Consider the following 18596-nt stretch of genomic DNA (forward strand, 5'->3'; position numbering starts at 1 on the left):
AAATTTACTTATAAAAGAGAATGAAGGGAGTACATCATAAGTCATTTATAAATCAATTCAATAATAAACCATACACATTTGTTATTCAAAAACAAGATTAAATATTCAAACAAAATATTAGTAAACCATACACTAATGTTCATAAAATACAACGAACTATAATACAAAATTTCAAAATGTAAATATCAAAAGACAAAGTAAAAGACAAGTACTACGTAAATCTGACGTCCTTATTCGTCCTCTACCTCATGTAATTAAACGCATGTTGTGCCTCTGCTAATCATTCCAAAGTATTGCCGACCACAATGACAGCTGCAATTATAGCATCTTAAGTGCTTATAATCAATGAAGTACTCGCTATTTTTGGATCCGTCCAGTCGTACTCAACCGCATTTGACTTCATCAAAATTCAATTCAAATAGAAGCTCGACTTCACACATAGTGGATTTTGTTATCATAATAACTATGGAATATGTAATGACACCACATTTCTGTTGGGGTTGGTTGAAAATATACATGTTTGAAGAAGTCCCATATCGGTTAGTTTTGTGATGGAAGAGGGAGATCGAGGCTATATATAGAATTAAAAGTTCTTCTAATTCCCACATCGCTTATTTTAATGATGTAAGTGGGAATCAAAGGCTATATATAGGATTCAAGTTCTTCGTTACAAAATGCACCAGTCAAAAGCACTTTACGCTGGTATTTCACTTTCTTTATTCTCTTACGCTCTTCTGTTAGAGTGTTAGAAGATGTAGTTAAATATTTGTTTTAGAGGGTGTGAGTATAATGGGTGCCTGGAGTATTTGAGGGTATATTATGTGTTGTAATAATTTTCATATAGTGTTATTCTCTAGTTGTCATTTGACAAAGGTCGTGGTTTTTTTTTCGGATTTGGAGTTTCCACGTTAATCTCTTGTGTTGTTATTTTGTTCCTCTTTATTCTTTATGTTTGTTATTTTCCCAACAACTGGTATCAGAGCTTTTGGTACGATCCGGGGATAGGATTTCTTAGTATGCTCTGTGGTTGCAACTTTGTTTGATTTTCCACATCAGAAAAGAAGGGCTATGTTGTGAAAGAGTTGTTGAGCCGTAGTCACAAGTTCCGCTATGTAGTTTGGGTTAGAGAAAATTGTTGGAAGAATTATTTTTTACTTGTGGAAAGTTCAAGTCAAAGATGTGTTGCTACAATTAAGATTACACAAGGTGCAAGATTATGTCGGTGGTTGAAGAGCTTCCTGTCAACAAGGAAATTACACCATAAGTTTTCAACCTGGTTTTCGGCATGTGAAAATTCTTGGAGCTGTTTAACTTCAAGTGAATTTTATTCTTCATGATAAAGTATATTATTTTCGGTGATGATAATGTGAAATTCTTGAAGTGATTTATCTTCAAGTGAAATATATTTTTCATGAGAGAGTATGATAGTTTTTAAAACTATGATTGTCGGTGAAGACAATGTTAAAATTCTTGGAGTGGTATAACTTCAAGTGGATATACTCTTTATGGTGAAGTGTGATTGTCAGTGAAGACAATGAAAGTTGATGTATTATTTTCAATCAAGGTGGATATTGTTGAGATTGGTTGAAAATGTATATGTTGATACTCTTTACGGTGGAGTATGATTGTCAGCAAAGACAATGAAAGCTTATGTATTATTTTCAATCAAGGTGGAGATTGTTGGAGTTGGTTGAAAATATACATGTTTGAAGAAGTCTCATATCGCTTAGTTTTGTGATGGAATAGGGAGTTCAAGGCTATATATAGAATTAAAAGTTCTTCTAAGTCCCACATCGCTTATATTAATTGATGGAAGTGGGAATCCAAGGCTATATATAGGATTCAAGTTCTTTGTTACAAAATGCACAAGTCAAAAGCACTTTAAGTTTGTATTTCACTTTCTTTATTCTCTTGTGCTTTTGTGTTAGAGTGTTGTGAGATGTAGTTAAATATTTGTTTTAGAGGGTGTGAGTATACTGGGGGTCTGAGGTATTTAAGGGTATACATTATGTGTTGTAATAATTTTCACATAGTGTTATTCTTTGGTTGTTATTTGACAACGGTTGTGGTTTTTTCTCCGGATTTGGAGTTTCCACGTTAATCTCTTGTGTTGTTATTTTGTTCCTCTTTTTTCTCTATGTTTGTTATTTTCCCAACAACCGACATAATTTTACACCTTGTGTAATCTTGATTGTAGCAACACATCTTTGACTTAAATTTTCCACAAGTCAAAAATAATTCTTCCATCAGTTTTTTGATGTGGAAGATTAGACAAAGCTGCAAACACAGAGCATACTAAGAACTCATATCCCGAGATCGAACCAAAAGCTCTGATACCCGTTATTGGAAAAAAAAATAAACATAGAGAAAAGAGAAGAACAAAATAACAACACAAGATATTAATATGGAAACTCCAAAACCAGATCGGGAATCATGGTGAAAAGCTCATAAGCTTTGGTGACATTACAACCATTATTAATGTTAGCAAATGCCATAGCATTGTAAGAAGTTGATGTTCGTTCAACATTTCGTCGAACAATTTGCGTGTGCTTGCGATTTGACCAGTTTGGGTATAAATTATAAGCATGGTCGTCCAAGTGAGAGTGTTTTTATGGGACTTTTTGTGGAATATTGTTTCTAATGCTTTATCTGGGAATTCGAAATAGGAGAACTCGAGTATTTTACTAGGAATTGATGATTTCATGATTAATTGATAGTTTTGACAATTAGATATATCGTAATGAAAAATTAATTAGGTATGTAACACTACAATCCAACACATTTTAGCATCTTTGTCACTCTGTCATTGTCACATCAGCTTTCATCAGAGGAAGTAGACAATAGGTATCAAAATTTTGGACGAAATTTTTTAGAAGAATCATTATTTGAAAGATTTTTTTATAGAGATTAAAATTGAATTATAAATTATTTATAGAGACGAAAACACATTTAAATCTAAAATGTATTAATAAAAAAATTAAATTGTTCAAATCAAAATAAAATTATAATAAAAATTTAAATAATCAAAATTGAATTAAATTATCATATAAAATAAACTAAAATATATAATATTAATATATTAAAAAGAGAAAAGAGGTGATGCACTAGTGTCAATCAATCACCATCAAGTATCCAATTAAACTATTTTTTATTTAAAAAAATTTAATGATATAACATATTAATGACCTTCTATTAGATGATAGTATAATTCTCATTAGACCATTTACAATGAACATGTTGAATAATTTATTAAGTAGTTGAATGAGTGCATGAGGTGTTGAATTGAGTGTTGAAAATGAAGTGGATTAAATTGTGTTGAATAAATTCAACATGTTGAATAAGAGAGAGTGGGGGCCACAACAAAAATTTGCCAAAATATTATTGGTTGTTGTAAGTTATTATATTTTTATTTTATCACAATCATTTGGGGTCAATTATTTCATAATAAATTATTTTTTTATTTTTTATTTTTACCAAAATTCGTCATTTTTTCCTCTATAAATAGAGACTAGTTTCATTAGATTTGTGACACAGAAAAAAAATCAACTTTGTTTAGTGTACTGTATTGCATTTTAAGTTTTGTGTAATTTTATTTGTTTTAATAATGACTATTCCTATATTTCGTATTTATTACTTGCAAGGAAAAAAATTAATTAAGAATATAAAATTAAAATAAATTATTAAATTAGAAAAAATTAAAATAAATTATTTAACTCTTAATTATTTTAATTTAATTTTAATCGATAATTATTATTAATACACAATTACAAAAATAAAACCATAAAAGATAGAATAAAAGTGGTGGGATAAAGTGTTGAATTTTATTAAACAAAATCACTGTAGTAAGTAAAAATTGAATGAGTGTTGAATAACTAGGTGGAAGAGAGATGGTGATGTGCAGTGTAAAAACTAAAAAGTAAAAAAGTAGGGTGTTGAATTTAGAAACAATTCGTTGATAGTCTTAAGGTAGCATTTAACTCTATTAAAATATTATAAAATTTGAAACATAATAATAATTAAATAAAAAAAATATAAGTGGTACACTGCGTGTATCAGGTATGAGTGTGTATACCGTACCGGTACTGTGGGTTATCTTATCAGTAGCACTGTAGCAGTGCTTCACATGGTAAAATGCAAACAACCATGAACTGATTCCTCATTTAAACGCCACATATTTTTGAATGTAAATTGAAATTTGATCTAACAAAGCTTTCTCAGATCTTAGATCTTAGTGCGTTGTGGTAAGATTTCTTTTGTTTTGTTTCTTGCATTACTTAATTTCCTCTGTGCTTCATACATTAGTTTCAGAGATCAAGTGTTGTATCTTAGGTGCTGAGGTTGTCTTTTAGTGGTTTGATCAAAGAAAGATCTTTTATTTATACAGAGTGGTCAAGATCGAGCTTTCTAGAGCAAGATCTTAAAAGAAAAATAGTGTTGGAATGATCTTTGTAACATCTGAGGGTGTATTTTAATACTGATTATCTATCGTGTAAATAGTAATCGTCCAGTTCTGGCTGTTTTTTCCTAGAGTCGTTATGGTTGACTGACTGCTTTGCATAATTTTAGACAGTGTCGCAAAAATATTTTAAAGAGAGCGACCTAATCTATGACTCGATCTAGTAGTTTCTTGAGTGGCAAAATTTTCAAAATCATAAAACAACGTAAACTCAGTTAGCTTGATGCTTGGTTCATTTCACTTTTTCTATTTCAGGCTGAGACGTGAAACTTAAACTTTCTCTAGTCTATTGTGGTCTTGCAACTATCAGTATGGACATGCGCCCACGACGCAGGTTATTATTCTCTATAAATGACTGAGTATAGCACACCTATGCGTGCAATATCAACTAGTATTATACTATAAAATGAATTGCTCACTTTGAGTTTGAACAAGCCGAATCCTTTGAAAGTATATATCTATTGTATACCCTTTTTCTCATTAAACCACTGAATGAGTTGATTTTTACTTTGTACAAATTTCAAAATTTTAATGACAGAAACACATTTTAGTTTCATCCCCTAACCGTCCATCATTGCTTCCATTTGTCTTTTCATAAAATAATAGTGCTATATTTTCTGTGCCATTATGTTAATTTGTGTTTGGGAGAATGGCTAGTGCGAGGAACACAAATATTTCCAACGTGGATGATAAGATTAAGGAACAGATTATGGATGCACTGAGAGTGAGAGACCAAGAAGAAAGTATAATCGGATTATGCGGGCCAGATAAAAGAGTCGAGGCTTCTGTAAAAATAGTTATAAGAAGAGCTGAGAGAGATCAATTGTTCGAAAAGATTGTCACAGCAACTGTGACAAAGAAAACAGACATTACAAATATCCAAATGCAAATTGGTGATGCAATAGGTCTCAATTTTGACGATAAGACGGATCTAGCTGAATCAACTTGTTTCATGTGTTTCCGTAATACTAAAAATACGAGACCTGCGGAAAGAGCTAATCTTCTGTGTGCTAAGATGAAGGAGCTGCAAACAGTCCTAGTTGTACTGTATGATCTTTATGGCAGACTCGATTTAGGTGAGATCGGTATTCCCTTTGGTGAAGATCATAATGGTTGCAAGATATTGCTGACATCTACAAATTTGAAGGTTTTATCAGAAGAAATGAAGGTTCATAAATTGATACAATTATCAGAGACATGACATGATTATTTTCCAAAGCAGCAGAGATGATGAAAATTTGAAGTACAAAAAGATGCACATCATTTGAAAATCACCATGGTTGAGAGATTATTGACAAATGCTATATAGGTTTTTTTTTCTGTCATATGCTTGAGTTTGTAATCTAAGATATGACCAGTTCTAGCAGGAACTGTCTTGATATAGCTTTAGTAGAAGCAACATTTTGTGCATATGTTAAAGTTTTTAGCATTTGAGTTAATTGACTACTTATGCAGCTAAAGTTGATTCTTCTTTCACTTCATAAATTTTTGTCACCCTTTTTGTTGCACACATCCTTTCAATGGGTCAATAGTAATTATTAGCAGCTATAGTTTTCACAAAGTCAAAACATTAACAAGGCTCCACATGATGAAGTATCTAACTTGAAGAGAAGTACAAAGAGTCCCCCCTTAGACGCCCAGTTCTAGATGGGATCAACTTCACATGTCTGTCGGCGAGAGAAGCGGATGAAATAGAGGTTCAGTTCAGTTTAGAAGAGGTGAAGGAGGCTACGTGGAGCTGTGATGGGGACAAATGCCATGGCCCAGACGGATTTAATTTCAGTTTCATAAAGAAGTGCTGGGATGTATTACAGGAGGACATTTTCAATTATGTTTGTGATTTTTATACCAATGCTAATTTACCAAAGGCGGTGTCTTCTTCATTCTTGGCCCTGATTCCCAAGGTAAGTAATCCTCGTAATCTCTCGGAATTCCGCCCAATTTGCCTTGTTGGTTGTTTGTATAAGATCATCGCAAAGGTATTGGCGAATCGGTTGAAGAGGGTGGTTGACAAGCTGATTTCAAAAACTCAAACAGCATTCATTCCAGGTAGGCATATTCAAGACGGAATGGTGGTGCTAAACGAAGTGGTGGATTTTGCAAAAAGGAATAAGAGAAGTTGCTTAGTGCTGAAGGTCGATTTCGAAAAGGCATATGATAATGTTAATTGGTCCTTTTTGCTGTACATGCTTAGTAGATTTGGTTTTGGCGAGAAGTGGTTGCGTTGGATGAAGGCGTGTATTTGTAGTAGCTCGATGTCGGTCTTGGTTAACGGCTCTCCAACCAAGGATTTTATGGCGGAAAAAGGTTTGAAACAGGGAGACCCCTTATCCCCGTTCCTTTTCACCATAGTGACAGAAGGTTTGGCAAGGATGGTGGCTATGGCAAAAGACAGAGGCGTTTTCTCAGGTTTTAGAGTTAGTCAAAATCTGTCGTTTGAATTGATGCAGTTTGCAGATGATACGGTTATTATAGGGGAAGGTAGCTGGAGCAATTTGTGGAGTATAAAAGCAATTTTGAGGGGTTTCGAGCTTGCTTCGGGGTTACCAATCAATCTAGCAAAAAGTAGCATTTTGGGTGTTAATTTGGAGGAAAGTTTTATGCTGGCAGCGGCTGATTTTTTGTGTTGCAGACGCGACAGATTCCCATCGAAATTCCTTGGCATTCTGTTAGGAGATAATCATAGACAACAATACTTGTGGAAATCGGTGGTCGAAAAGATGAGAAGTAGACTTTCCTCGTGGAAAAGTCGGTTTTTGTCCATGGGTGGTAGAGTAACATTAATTAACTCGGTCCTAAATGCTATCCCGGTGTATTATTTATCATTCTATAAAATCCCGAAGGTAGTGATGGCGGAGATGATTATGTTGCAGAGAGAGTTCTTGTGGGGAGGGGGAGCAGAAAAGAGAATCATTTCGTGGTAAGCTGGGAAGATGTGTGTAGGGATAAAGCTGACGGAGGTTTGGGGGTTAGAAATATAGAAATGTTCAATGTGTCTTTGTTGAATAAATGGAGGTGGCGCTTTCTCGTCGATACAGAGGCTGTTTGGAGATCACTGCTTGTGCATATATATGGTCCACTCGAGGCAGCTGTTTTCAACGGGAAGGAATACTCTAGGAGCGGTAATAATTCGTTATGGTGGAGAGATATTAGGAGCTTGAGCGGTCAGACGGAGACAATGGGGGACTGGTTTCAAAAGGGCATTTCATGTAGGGTGGGGACGGGATCGAGAGTGCTATTCTGGAAATGCAAATGGTGTGGTAGCATTCCTTTTCAGCTAGCTTTTCCTACTCTTTTCAGCATATCGTCCCAACAAAATGCGACAGTTGCAAATATGGGAAAGTATATGGGTGACCGCTGGTTGTGGAGTTATCATGAGGAGTTTGCCGGACAGAACATGGTGGTCCAAGAAGAATTGGCAGAATTGTCAAATATTCTGGCTCAGGTGTGTCCGGACAGATCACTGACAGTGGACGGTTTCAAATGGTTTGCGAACGGAGAAGGAAGATATGTGGTGAGTGAGGGCTATAGGGTGATGGATAAAACTAGGCCTGCGGAGATGGTGAATGAAGACAGATTGGAAGCTTATTCAATTCTTTGGCAAACTCGAGTTCCTTCGAAAATTCATGTCTTTGGTTGGAGATGTATTAAGAACCGGTTGCCAACGTATGAGCAACTTATGCACAGAGGGGTTTCCCACTGCGGATTCGGAGGTATGTGTGTTTACTGCATAGTCACATGGTTCGCAATTCGCTCCGGTACGTGGTACGCATTCGGGTACGCGGTACGCAGCTCTCAAAGAATTAGGTACGTGAGGGGTATACAGAGTTGGTACGCTATTTCGATTCGCGGTACGTTCAAATAAAATAATCGGTACGTTATAACAAAAAAATATTTAATTAAAATAAAGTCTCTACTTATATAGTCTTAAAACAATTCTAAACTTTATTTGTGGAATATAAACTTTATTTGAATAATTATATAAGTTAATAGAGATAAACTTGTGCATATAAATATATGTAAGTCCCACATCGGAACCTTTACTTAGCTTTAGTGTTATGGTTACTTATAAATACACTTTGCAGCTTCGTTGGATTTGCAAGTCTCATACAGCTAATAAAGAAGCTGGTTGAAAGTGGGGCCAGTGATTTTTCACTTCAATATAAAGTGAGAAACAAATCCCTGGCTTTGAAGTTTTAAAATTAGTTTAAATTTTATTTATTAAGGTTGGTACTCTGGTACGGCATATTGGCAGAATTCTGTGCGAATTTTCGCGTACCAATTCACAAAAGTACCGCGAACCGGTACATGCGAACCAATTCGCGGTTCTCTATAGGGGGCAGCGAATTCTGTGACTATGGTTTACTGTATTAATTCGACAGAGACTCTAGATCATTTGTTTGTTTGTAAACTGTCCTTTTGCTTCTTTGGTTTGGGAGAAATTATTGTTGTGGTTGGGTGTGCCGGTATTTGAGGAAGACTCCGTGGTGATGCATCTTCTGAGATTTGCAGAAATTCTGAAAAGGAAAATCAAGAGGAAGAGGGCGCTACTGTTTTGGTTAGGAACGTGTTGGGCGTTATGGATTACTCGTAATGACATAGTTTTTAACAATGGTGCTTTTGGAGTAGAGGGTGTTGTTGATAGAATTATAGAGTTAACATGGTTGTGGCAATCTTTGGGTTTTAAATCCAAAAGATGTAGAGATTTTTACTGTTGGTTAAAGAGTCCGTTGGTCTTTGTTTAAATTAGTGTCCCTTTGTAATCGATCGAATACTATTCGTGCTCGTTTTATCAATATATCTCATTGCTTATTGAAAAAAAAAACCTTGTTTAAGATACCAAAATATTGTAGAAAGTCTCCATATGAATACACTTCGGTATCCCTTGATGAGGACACTATCAAAGAAGTTTTTTAAATTTTTCTCAAATTTCATATAGAAATAGTGATTTTGTATGACCCATAGATTTCAACAAATCACCAAAAAGCTCCACAAATTATACAATTATTGTGAATTTTGAGCTTCTAAAAGCTCCAACATATGACTTTGTTACAAAGAATAGGAGAAGAGAATAATAGTAAAGAGAAGGTAGAGAAATTTTTTTTCAAAAAAGGATAAAATAATAAATTATAAAAAAAAATGAAAAAAAGGTAGAGAAAAAGTTTAGATCGGATAGAGAAATTAAGAAAGATGAGAAAAATAAAGTGTGATATTTATAAAATAATTAAAAAGAAATTTATGGCAGAAAAATTTTCCATAAACTTCTTTTGTAATAAAATTTGATGCCACCTTTACAAAATCCAACAACAAATATTGAAACAAAAAATTATTAAGATTTTAAGAAATATAATTAAAATTTAATTCATTTTTAATTTTAAATTTTAAAAAATAAAAACAAAATGTATTAAAATAATGCAGAAGTGTTTTTTATTTATATGATTCTCATCTTTTTGACATCAAAATAAATGTTAAAATTTTAGAAATAAATTATATTCTTAAGAATAAAATACATAAATTATTTGTTAAAACTTAAAGTAAATGAAGAGATTTTTTTATAAGCAATAAATGAAGAGATTCTTAACCTCATCCTCACCATAAAATGATTTGAATTTGGACCGGTTTGTTTTGTTGTTTTTAAAAAGAAATTATTGTGAAAAAAATTATGCTAAATTACCGGCTGAATCCTTTAAATTATTTAATTATAACAATATGGTCATTTACGTTTTTTTGGCTACAAACGGCACTGATTATTGACATGGAACTTTTTAATTTAATTTAGGTAGAAATTAATTGATATTGATATCATTCTTAAAAGAATTTGATTGGGCCCAAGACCCATATCCTTGTAATATGTCTCCAACTCACAATTAGACATTTATGTATGATTGTGTGAGTTATATAAACACTTATTTTAAGTGTAAAGAAAACGATGTGGGACTTTGAAATTGAATTTTTTTTAAATATCAAAATTTCAAAAAATCACTTTTGAAACTATTTTAAATATATTTTCATAAAAATCATTTTTAAAATACAACTTTTTGAAAAAAATATTATGGTTTTGACTAAATTTTAGACCTCAATAATGTATGTTTATGTTATAGGAGGTCAAAATTTATGTTTTATTTTAGAAAAATTGAATATAAAAAATTTGTAATATTTTGAAAAACGGTTTTGTAAAAGAGTTTAATTTATATACACTGACAGTGTAAAATCATTTTACACTGTCATCCAATAGAAAACTAACAAAGTGCCTTGTCATTAAAAGAATTTTTAATTTAAAGTGTGATTTATTCTGATACAAGGTTGTGATTGGTTGACAGTGTAAAATTATTTTACACTGTCAGTGTATGAACCTTTTTCTCTTTGTAAAATATATTTTAAGAAAAACAAAAAAAAAATTTACTTTTTTAAAGCTTGAACAAACAGGCCCTTTATCGAACAAGTACTCTTAACTGTTAAAATGATTGCTAGTATAAAAAATAGTTACACTTTTAGTATATATATTTTGATCATTATTTTTTGTGTGGTTACACTTTTTTGGTATTAAAGAGGGTCAAAGCTAAAAATGAAGAAGAAACTATAATAGAACCAATCTCTGGATTAGGGATCCTGTAACATCAGACACTACGAAATGCCAAATAAAAATTGGAATTTGATCTCTAAATTTTACATCTTCTCCACTCTCTGCACCAACTTTCGCTAACATGGAATTGTTCGCCTCTCGATAAGTATGAGTTACATTCACTTCATTGTGCATCTCCATAAGAGTAAAATCCAACTGACTATCGAGATTCGAGACTTCATCCATAGTCGTTACCTTGCCCGTTTCTATCATTCTGACAATGATCGAAGAATCAATATTCAGCTCTACTTTATGAAATCCTAGTTTTTCGTGAGGGTTAGCCCTTCATATATTCCCCACAATTCTGTCTTGGAGCACTATATTCTCCAATATGCTTTGAGAAACCACCCTTACAATCACCAAGCATATCTCGGACGATACCTCCACAATCTGACTGTCTTCCTACAATGCAAGCTCCATTTGTATTAGGATTGACCAAACTTTCTTCTAGTGGTTTTCATCCAACCATAACAACCAATTTTTCACCACGATCAGCAACAACATTAATCTTCATAGCTTCCTCATACTCTTCCACTCTTCTTTGAACATAGATCCCCGATAACAAAGGTCTATGATAATTCTCGTCATGCATCTCCATGTTACACCAATATCATAAGCTATGACAACCAACTGCCCAAAAAACTAACCCATTTACTGCTTGTTTGAATGTTCAAATCAATCCATTCAGTTGTTTCCATAGAGAAGAAATCCAAATTGATTCTTTCAGGAACCTTTTTCATCCAAAGTTGCATGGCTTTTGGACAATCCCTCAATGCATGCATAGTTGTTTCCATCACACCACCACAAAGCTTACAATCAGTTCCTCCCAAATCTTTTAAAATTTTATAATAATTGGTTAGTAATCTATCATGTTTCAGCATCCATATGAAACATGTCACTTGGTCTTGAACTTCCATTTTCCAAATCTTTCTCTAGCCAGTTTCATTGATTACATCCTGCTTAACCAAACTCGCATACATGTTATTAACTAAAAAACCTTCTCTACCCGCTCTTACCAAGATAAATTCATTCCCACACAATCAGTTTTAGGTGGGAGAATTGCTTTTATCTTTTTCCAATCCCAATCTCCCATATCATTTACGAGATCACACACCTTAGCATGAACCAACTCTGCAGAGATATCCACATTAATATTTTTAATGATGATGCCGAATTAGATTCAATAATCTATCAAAGCATCCGTACTCGATCCATCCCCAATGCTCCAACTTCCATGATCCTGCATAGTAGCCATTAATTTGACATTGTTGCTCCAAAGCTTAGAGTCACGACTTTTACTTCTGGACTTGTAATACGGTGAACTGACTTTTATAATCGGAATGTCGCGGTTAAGCATGAGTCGCCACCGACTTTTATTTTATCCAAACAAATTCAGAAAGGCTAAAAGAATCAGAAAAAAACCTTTTAAAGAAATCTAAGTTCGGGGGGTAATTTATGCAAAGGGAAGGTATAAGGCACCCTTTGCATCCATGGTTTTCCATGGGCTCTTAATTGCTTTGCTTGCCCGTTTTCAGAAAATGTAGATGAAAGAGGAAAAATGGACTTTAGCTCGTAAATGAGCGTAGCCAGTTTTTGAAGAATTTTGAGAAAGAATATAGAGAATAGAGCATGGCAAGGCAATTAGGGGCAATTACCTTAAACTCAGATGATAGGTCTCTTTTAGCCTTTCAGGGGAAAGGGTCTATCCTTGCCATAAGAGGGCAGAGAGCCTTTCGTTTGGAGGTAGAAGGGTCATCGAATTATCATTCACTCAAAGACTGACCCATGCCATAGAGAGGCAGGTAGTCTAAGGGGAAGGATCAGAATAGCCTTTCGTAGGCAACCAGAAGATACCTCAGCCTTTTCCGTAGGCAACTTCTGAGGGTCGAGGTCATGTTAGTGTATCGAAGGCAGCATCATTAGGGTCGCATGACCTTTATTTATCGAGGCAACATGGCTGAGGTATCCTCGTATTCGAGGGACATGGCTATTCTGTAAAAAACACAAGGCAACAGGCAACAAGGCAACAGAGAGGGTTACCTCAAAAGTGTGCGTGTGTGCACCAATCACGTGATTAGTTCAGAAATTTAATCTTATAATTAGTGATGCTAATTCAGTTCAAGGCTTGCACTCCCTAAGATTACTAACCACGCAGTGTAATATAAATAGTAATAACGGGGAAGGGAAATTGAAACCAGCGGAGGAGAGGGGAGTTGAAACCAGCGGGATATAAAAATAAAAGGTTTAACATAAGTAATAATTGAGATAGAGTTTAGGGTTACCAACGTCCGTAGCTTTGACAATTTGACAAACCCTGAAAAGGTAAAAAGTAAACAAAAATAGGGTGAGTGCATTTATCAGTTCAGAGGCGAATGAAATTAACCCTAAAATAAGAAGGTAAAAAGAAATTAAAATAACAAAGTATATAAACAAACACTTAGCTCTGAATTTGATCTGACATGGTTGGCAGTCGGAGGAAGTCTCGAGATTAACCCTGAAAAGGCAAAAAGGCAAGGCACGTAAGTGTAAAATAGTCCATTGACTTTCGAGGTTTTTAACCCTATAAGGCAAATGAATATTTAAATGATAAAATAATAATAAAAAAAGGGTAAAGTCGGGACTTAGCTTCGTAGAAGGCGAGGCGCGCAGTCGGAAGGCATCTGAAAAGCCAACCCTGAAAAGAATACACAAAGAAATATTTTTAATGCAGGCAATGATCTTCGTAAACCTCACAAACCCTGATTTAGGGCACAAGTTAATCATAGTTAATAAAATAATAAACTAATTGAAATAATACCGAAGTTACGGAGAAAAATCGAGAGTTCGAGTCAATGTATCACTTAAATAATTATTGGATGTAATCCTAATTATTTAACCGATAAGAAATTTATTTGAAAACAATATTGAAATTTCAGATAAAAAACAACAATCATAAATAAAATCGTAAAAAGGAATCGAGCTTCCGATAAAAATAAAATAATCATAATTTTTCTATGGTGAAATTTTATCAAGATAAAAATAGATTTTATAAAAATATGTATAATAGTGGTTAAAGAAAATAAAAATAAGAAAATCAAATAAAATAGGTTTATATATATAAAAAAAAAAAACAAAACTTAGCTGGGATTCTGTGTGGGCAGCCTTTGAATGTCCATGGTGGAATTACATGCTGAGAAGCGATTGATCCATCATTGGCAAGATCTGACGGTGGATAGGGGTGGTGTATCGTGCGCCTAGGGGAGAACGCGCGCACCAGATCCCCCTGCAGGTTATGTTAAGAAATAAATTCAAAAATAACGCAAGAGGCAGGGTTCGAACCCCTGCCCTTGCATGCCAAGCGCTTAAGATTCATACGCCAACCACCAGGCCGCTTTATCTTCGTTGTCAAATAAGCCTCGCGTGAAAAATATATAAAAACCAATAAAATTAATTTTAACTAAAACGCGCGCGGCCACCATCTTCTTCTTCGATGGGAAATTTTTGAAATCTGCTACGGTTCAGCTTTTGTTCAGCCGCGATTTTCACTATAGCTAAAACCTGTCAACATTAAGCTCACCAAATACATCGAATAAATTTCCTATGAAAACATGGTTCAACTATAAATCATCTTCTGGATACGATGGAACCCTTAATTTGGGTCAATTCGGTCCCTAGCTTAGGTTCCCCAATTTGGGGCTCCTAAACCCTAACCATGGTGGATTGTTCAAACCTCAAAGAAAATTAAATTAATTGTACAGAAACATACTAATCATTAACCTGAACACAAATCCACAATCAAAATCTGTTTATGATGCATATGTGAACACAACCAAGCGAAAAAAACGAAAAGGCAAACCGTGGTAAATTATGGATGCTTCTGAGCGCGGAAGCCTTGGCAAACGATTTGAATCGCTTCAGAGATGTTCAGAGAGCACGTTTGAATCACCAAGACTTCTTGAATTCGCCTACAACCTTGAATTCGACCTCTCTTTCTTCTTGAAATTCTGAGTTCTTCACTTTTTCTCTCCGCCGAAATCCTCTTCCTTTGTGATCAGGTTTGGTTGTGGTTTTATAGTGAAACAAATTAGGGCCCAGAGAAACCATCCAAGTATCTTTGATTTGTCAATTAAATCTTTGATTTGGAACTTGATTGAAAGTTGCTAGTTTTAAGGAATATCTTGCCAAAAATTCTCTCTAATCCTTTTTGCCACGGATCTTTAATCCAATACTCTTAATATTTGATCCCAACACACGTTTAGCATAAAATCAATGATTTTTCCAATATTTATTTCAATTAAAATTGAATTTAAATTACTTAAATCCAAAAATAAATAAAGGAGAGCATGTGATTGGGCTTAGAGGCTATGGATATGCTTAGGGTGTTAACTTGGGCCATTAGAAATAAAGCTCCATAAATTCACCCATAATTTTATTTTTTTATCTAATTTATTTGTCCTTTATTTGAAATAAAATTCAAACAAATATTAAATAAAATTATTAAAAATATGGGAATTGCCTTAGAGCCATTGGTTCATTGATTTTCTTTCAGAACAACGAAACCCTAATTCTCTGAGCCTTGTTTAGGAGAGGATGTCTTTGAACATTGTGCCTTGATTTTGAATTTGAACAAGAGAAATGGTATGGGCAAATTTTGGGGTATGACAGCTGCCCCTGTTTAATTATCTTAAACCTGAAGATGTAGAGTGGTTTGTATGCCAGTCGGTATCTGAAGGTGGAAGATGATTGAACACTAGAATACCAAGAAATTTTCCCTAGCTGAAGTAAGGACTCTTGTCGGAGATGGGCTTAAAGATGCCATCCAGGCCTTGAGAGAAAGTTTATTGGAGATTGATCGTGTCAGCGCCGTTCGTAGTAACTGAATTAGATCCAAGTCTTTTGGACTATTCATGGAGGATACTCGAAACTAAGTATCAGAACTAAATCATCGTCTTGATTATCTCTGAACTATCTTCGAAATAATTGTCAAAACTAAATCTCTATCTTGATTATCTCTGAACTATCTTTGGAGGATACCCAAAATTAAGTGTCAGAATTAAATAACTATCTTGATTATCTCTGAACTATCTTTGGAGGATACCCAAAATTAAGTGTCAGAATTAAATAACTATCTTGATTATCTCTGAACTGTTAAGTATCAGAATTAAATCTCTGTCTTGATTATCTCTGAACTATCTTTGGAGGATACCCAAAATTAAGTGTCAAAATTAAATCTTTGTCTTGATCATTTCTGAACTATCTCTGGAGAATATCCGGAACTAAGTATCAAAATTTAGATATATGTGTTGATTATCTCTGAGCTATCTTTGGAAGATATCCAAAATTAAGTATCAGAACTAAATCTCCATCTTGAATGAGCGTCAGAATTAAATCTTTGATTTGATTATCTCTGCACTATATCTAAAAGACAATGTTTATTTGATTGCAGAAGTAGGCTGAAAAAGGAACATTAGTTTTATGCAATGTTGTGATGCATGTATTGTAATGTTTGTGAATGAAAGTGTTATGCATAGGCAATGAGGCGTATGTATGTTATGTATGAATTTACTATGACACATGATGTATGAAAATGATTTATGCTATTTGGAGTATCTTGAGAAAATAAATCTTTGTATCATTGTGATTTTGTCGTTTGATTTTGTCTTGAAGAAGTACAGGTGGGGATTTATGATTCTTGCTTGGGGATGATCAGTAACTTGATGTACCCTGATTGGGAATAAAGACATTAATAAACCATGTTGGCGAAGAGCAAAGTGTTGGAGAAACAACAGTGTTGAAGATGTAAACTCTGTTGGGGATCCATATCTGTGTCGGGACGAGAACTTTTGAAGACATCTTCTTAATGATTACTTTGTGGGGATATGATCTTATGAACCTGGCTCTGTGGGGAGATGTGGATGTCTTGAAAGTTGCCCCCAGTATCATAGTAACTTACTACTCGATTCAGGACACGCCACTGAGTATTGATCAAGATGTTGAACTGGACTTGCATAGATTTGCCCCAGTTAGCAGGAACTTTGGAAAGATTCGCCTCGCGAGGACTTTATGAGATGTTCACTATGGGCGATATGCCCCCAGTAATCATAGGCTCATGACAATGTCTCACGTTGATTGGGGAGTAGCTTTAGATATACTTGGATGCATGCCCCTGATTGTTCGAGCATCCATGAGATATTCTTGGAATCTTGACTTGATTGCCCCAGATTGATTGGGCAAAACATGTCATGCCCCTTGTATACATAAGAGACATGGCCTCTTGGAGTAATATTGTCTGTCGGGATAACTTTCAGTCATTAGTTGTACCCTGTGCAAGTTCTTTCCGTTGCTAACATTTGAAATTATGTAGCAGAATATGTTTAATAATGTATTCATGAGATGCAATGCATACGTTTGTCTTGAGTTTTGAAAAAAAAACATTAAAACAAGAGATGTAAAAACGTGATATTTGTAAAAACATGATATTCGTAACAATGTGATGTTTGGTAAAAACGTGATATCAACTTAACATTTTTGGTGACCTTAAGGAGTCAGGATACCTTTTTGGTAACAGTATGCTTTCGAACTAACCATGTTTCAGTTAGGACTTTTAAAGGTTGTAACGTGGCTTGGTTCACGGTTTAAGAAACAAAGGATAAAGGCTCAAAGTTTATTTGTACCCACCCCTCTTCGTGATGTTCTTCGATCCTAAGCCCAGTTAATTCAACTTATGCATTCAGGTTCCAAGAGATCTATGGATTTGCGCCTTTGATAATGTTGATGGTTCGCAAACAAAGAGAATTTTTGAGATGGCAGTCACTTCTTTCTTTTTGTAGTCACAACTTTGTGTTGTTCAAGAATTTATTGACTTCTTTTTTTCTCATCTTTTTGATATCCCTAACTTTTGCCTGAACTGTCTATTTTGAGCTTACAGTCAGCGGGATGCCTTGATTTTTGCCTAAGTCGTCTTTTGATTTTTGACTTAGCAGGCTTTTATTTGTATAGATGTTTTTCATTTTTTTTTGAAAGATATTGACTGCCTTGCTTGATGAACCATCATTGGCTTTTGATTGATGTATCCAACGCTTCTTTGATGTGTGCGGATGAACGCTTGTGATTGAAACCTTTGTTGAAAGGTGTACTGAATGATTCTCTTAAAATAGAATGCACAGCCAAATTAACTGAGAACTACCCTGCCCCAGGTTATGATCAAGGGTTTTAATTAGCACAAGAAAGAAACTTCTACTTCTTAGGCTCAAGGGGGTTGACGAGGGATTATCATCCTTATATCTCCACTGTTTAGGAATTGAAACAATGCCTGTACATCGTCAACATAGTCCGTTCAAAAGCACACTGTATGAGGTTGCGGTATCGTTTTCGTCATCCTCCCTCAAAAGGTATACAACTTTAGCAGGAGTTGAGTATCACAAAGACATATGCAGAATAAAGACATAATTTAAAATGAGTGATAACGAAAATAATGTATTCAAGACAAACATATGCAATGCACTGATGATGATTATTAAAACAGATAATGTCTATCAT

General features: G+C 34.4%; 2 protein-coding genes across 2 annotated transcripts; both read left to right on the forward strand.

The window, feature by feature from the left end:
* Window positions 1–4066: 4066 nt before the first annotated feature.
* LOC131603362 (probable disease resistance protein At5g47260) lies at window positions 4067–5916 on the forward strand. The gene is made up of 3 exons (XM_058875663.1): window positions 4067–4241; window positions 4712–4790; window positions 5114–5916. Exons 2-3 carry the CDS (start codon window positions 4768–4770, stop codon window positions 5655–5657), a joined length of 567 nt encoding a protein of 188 aa, XP_058731646.1. The 5' UTR covers window positions 4067–4241; window positions 4712–4767; the 3' UTR covers window positions 5658–5916.
* LOC131605811 (uncharacterized) lies at window positions 5807–8930 on the forward strand. Its single transcript, XM_058878121.1, has 4 exons — window positions 5807–5875; window positions 6271–7183; window positions 7300–8169; window positions 8839–8930. The coding sequence occupies exons 1-4, from the start codon at window positions 5807–5809 to the stop codon at window positions 8928–8930; spliced, it is 1944 nt and encodes a 647-aa protein (XP_058734104.1).
* Window positions 8931–18596: the final 9666 nt, after the last annotated feature.

The sequence above is a fragment of the Vicia villosa genome, linkage group LG5 (genome assembly GCF_029867415.1).
Source record: "Vicia villosa cultivar HV-30 ecotype Madison, WI linkage group LG5, Vvil1.0, whole genome shotgun sequence".
NCBI classification, from domain to species: domain Eukaryota; kingdom Viridiplantae; phylum Streptophyta; class Magnoliopsida; order Fabales; family Fabaceae; genus Vicia; species Vicia villosa.

Excerpts from the sequence above, each read along its gene's own strand:
- LOC131603362 (XM_058875663.1), top strand. The coding sequence starts at position 4,768 with ATGGACATGCGCCCACGACGCAG. Across the intron at positions 4,791-5,113 it reads GACATGCGCCCACGACGCAG|TGCGAGGAACACAAATATTT; the intron begins GTTATTATTCTC and ends GAGAATGGCTAG.
- LOC131605811 (XM_058878121.1), top strand. The coding sequence starts at position 5,807 with ATGACCAGTTCTAGCAGGAACTGTCTTGATATAGCTTTAGTAGAAGCA. Across the intron at positions 5,876-6,270 it reads CATTTTGTGCATATGTTAAA|GAGGACATTTTCAATTATGT; the intron begins GTTTTTAGCATT and ends GATGTATTACAG. Across the intron at positions 8,170-8,838 it reads TTCCCACTGCGGATTCGGAG|AGACTCTAGATCATTTGTTT; the intron begins GTATGTGTGTTT and ends TTAATTCGACAG.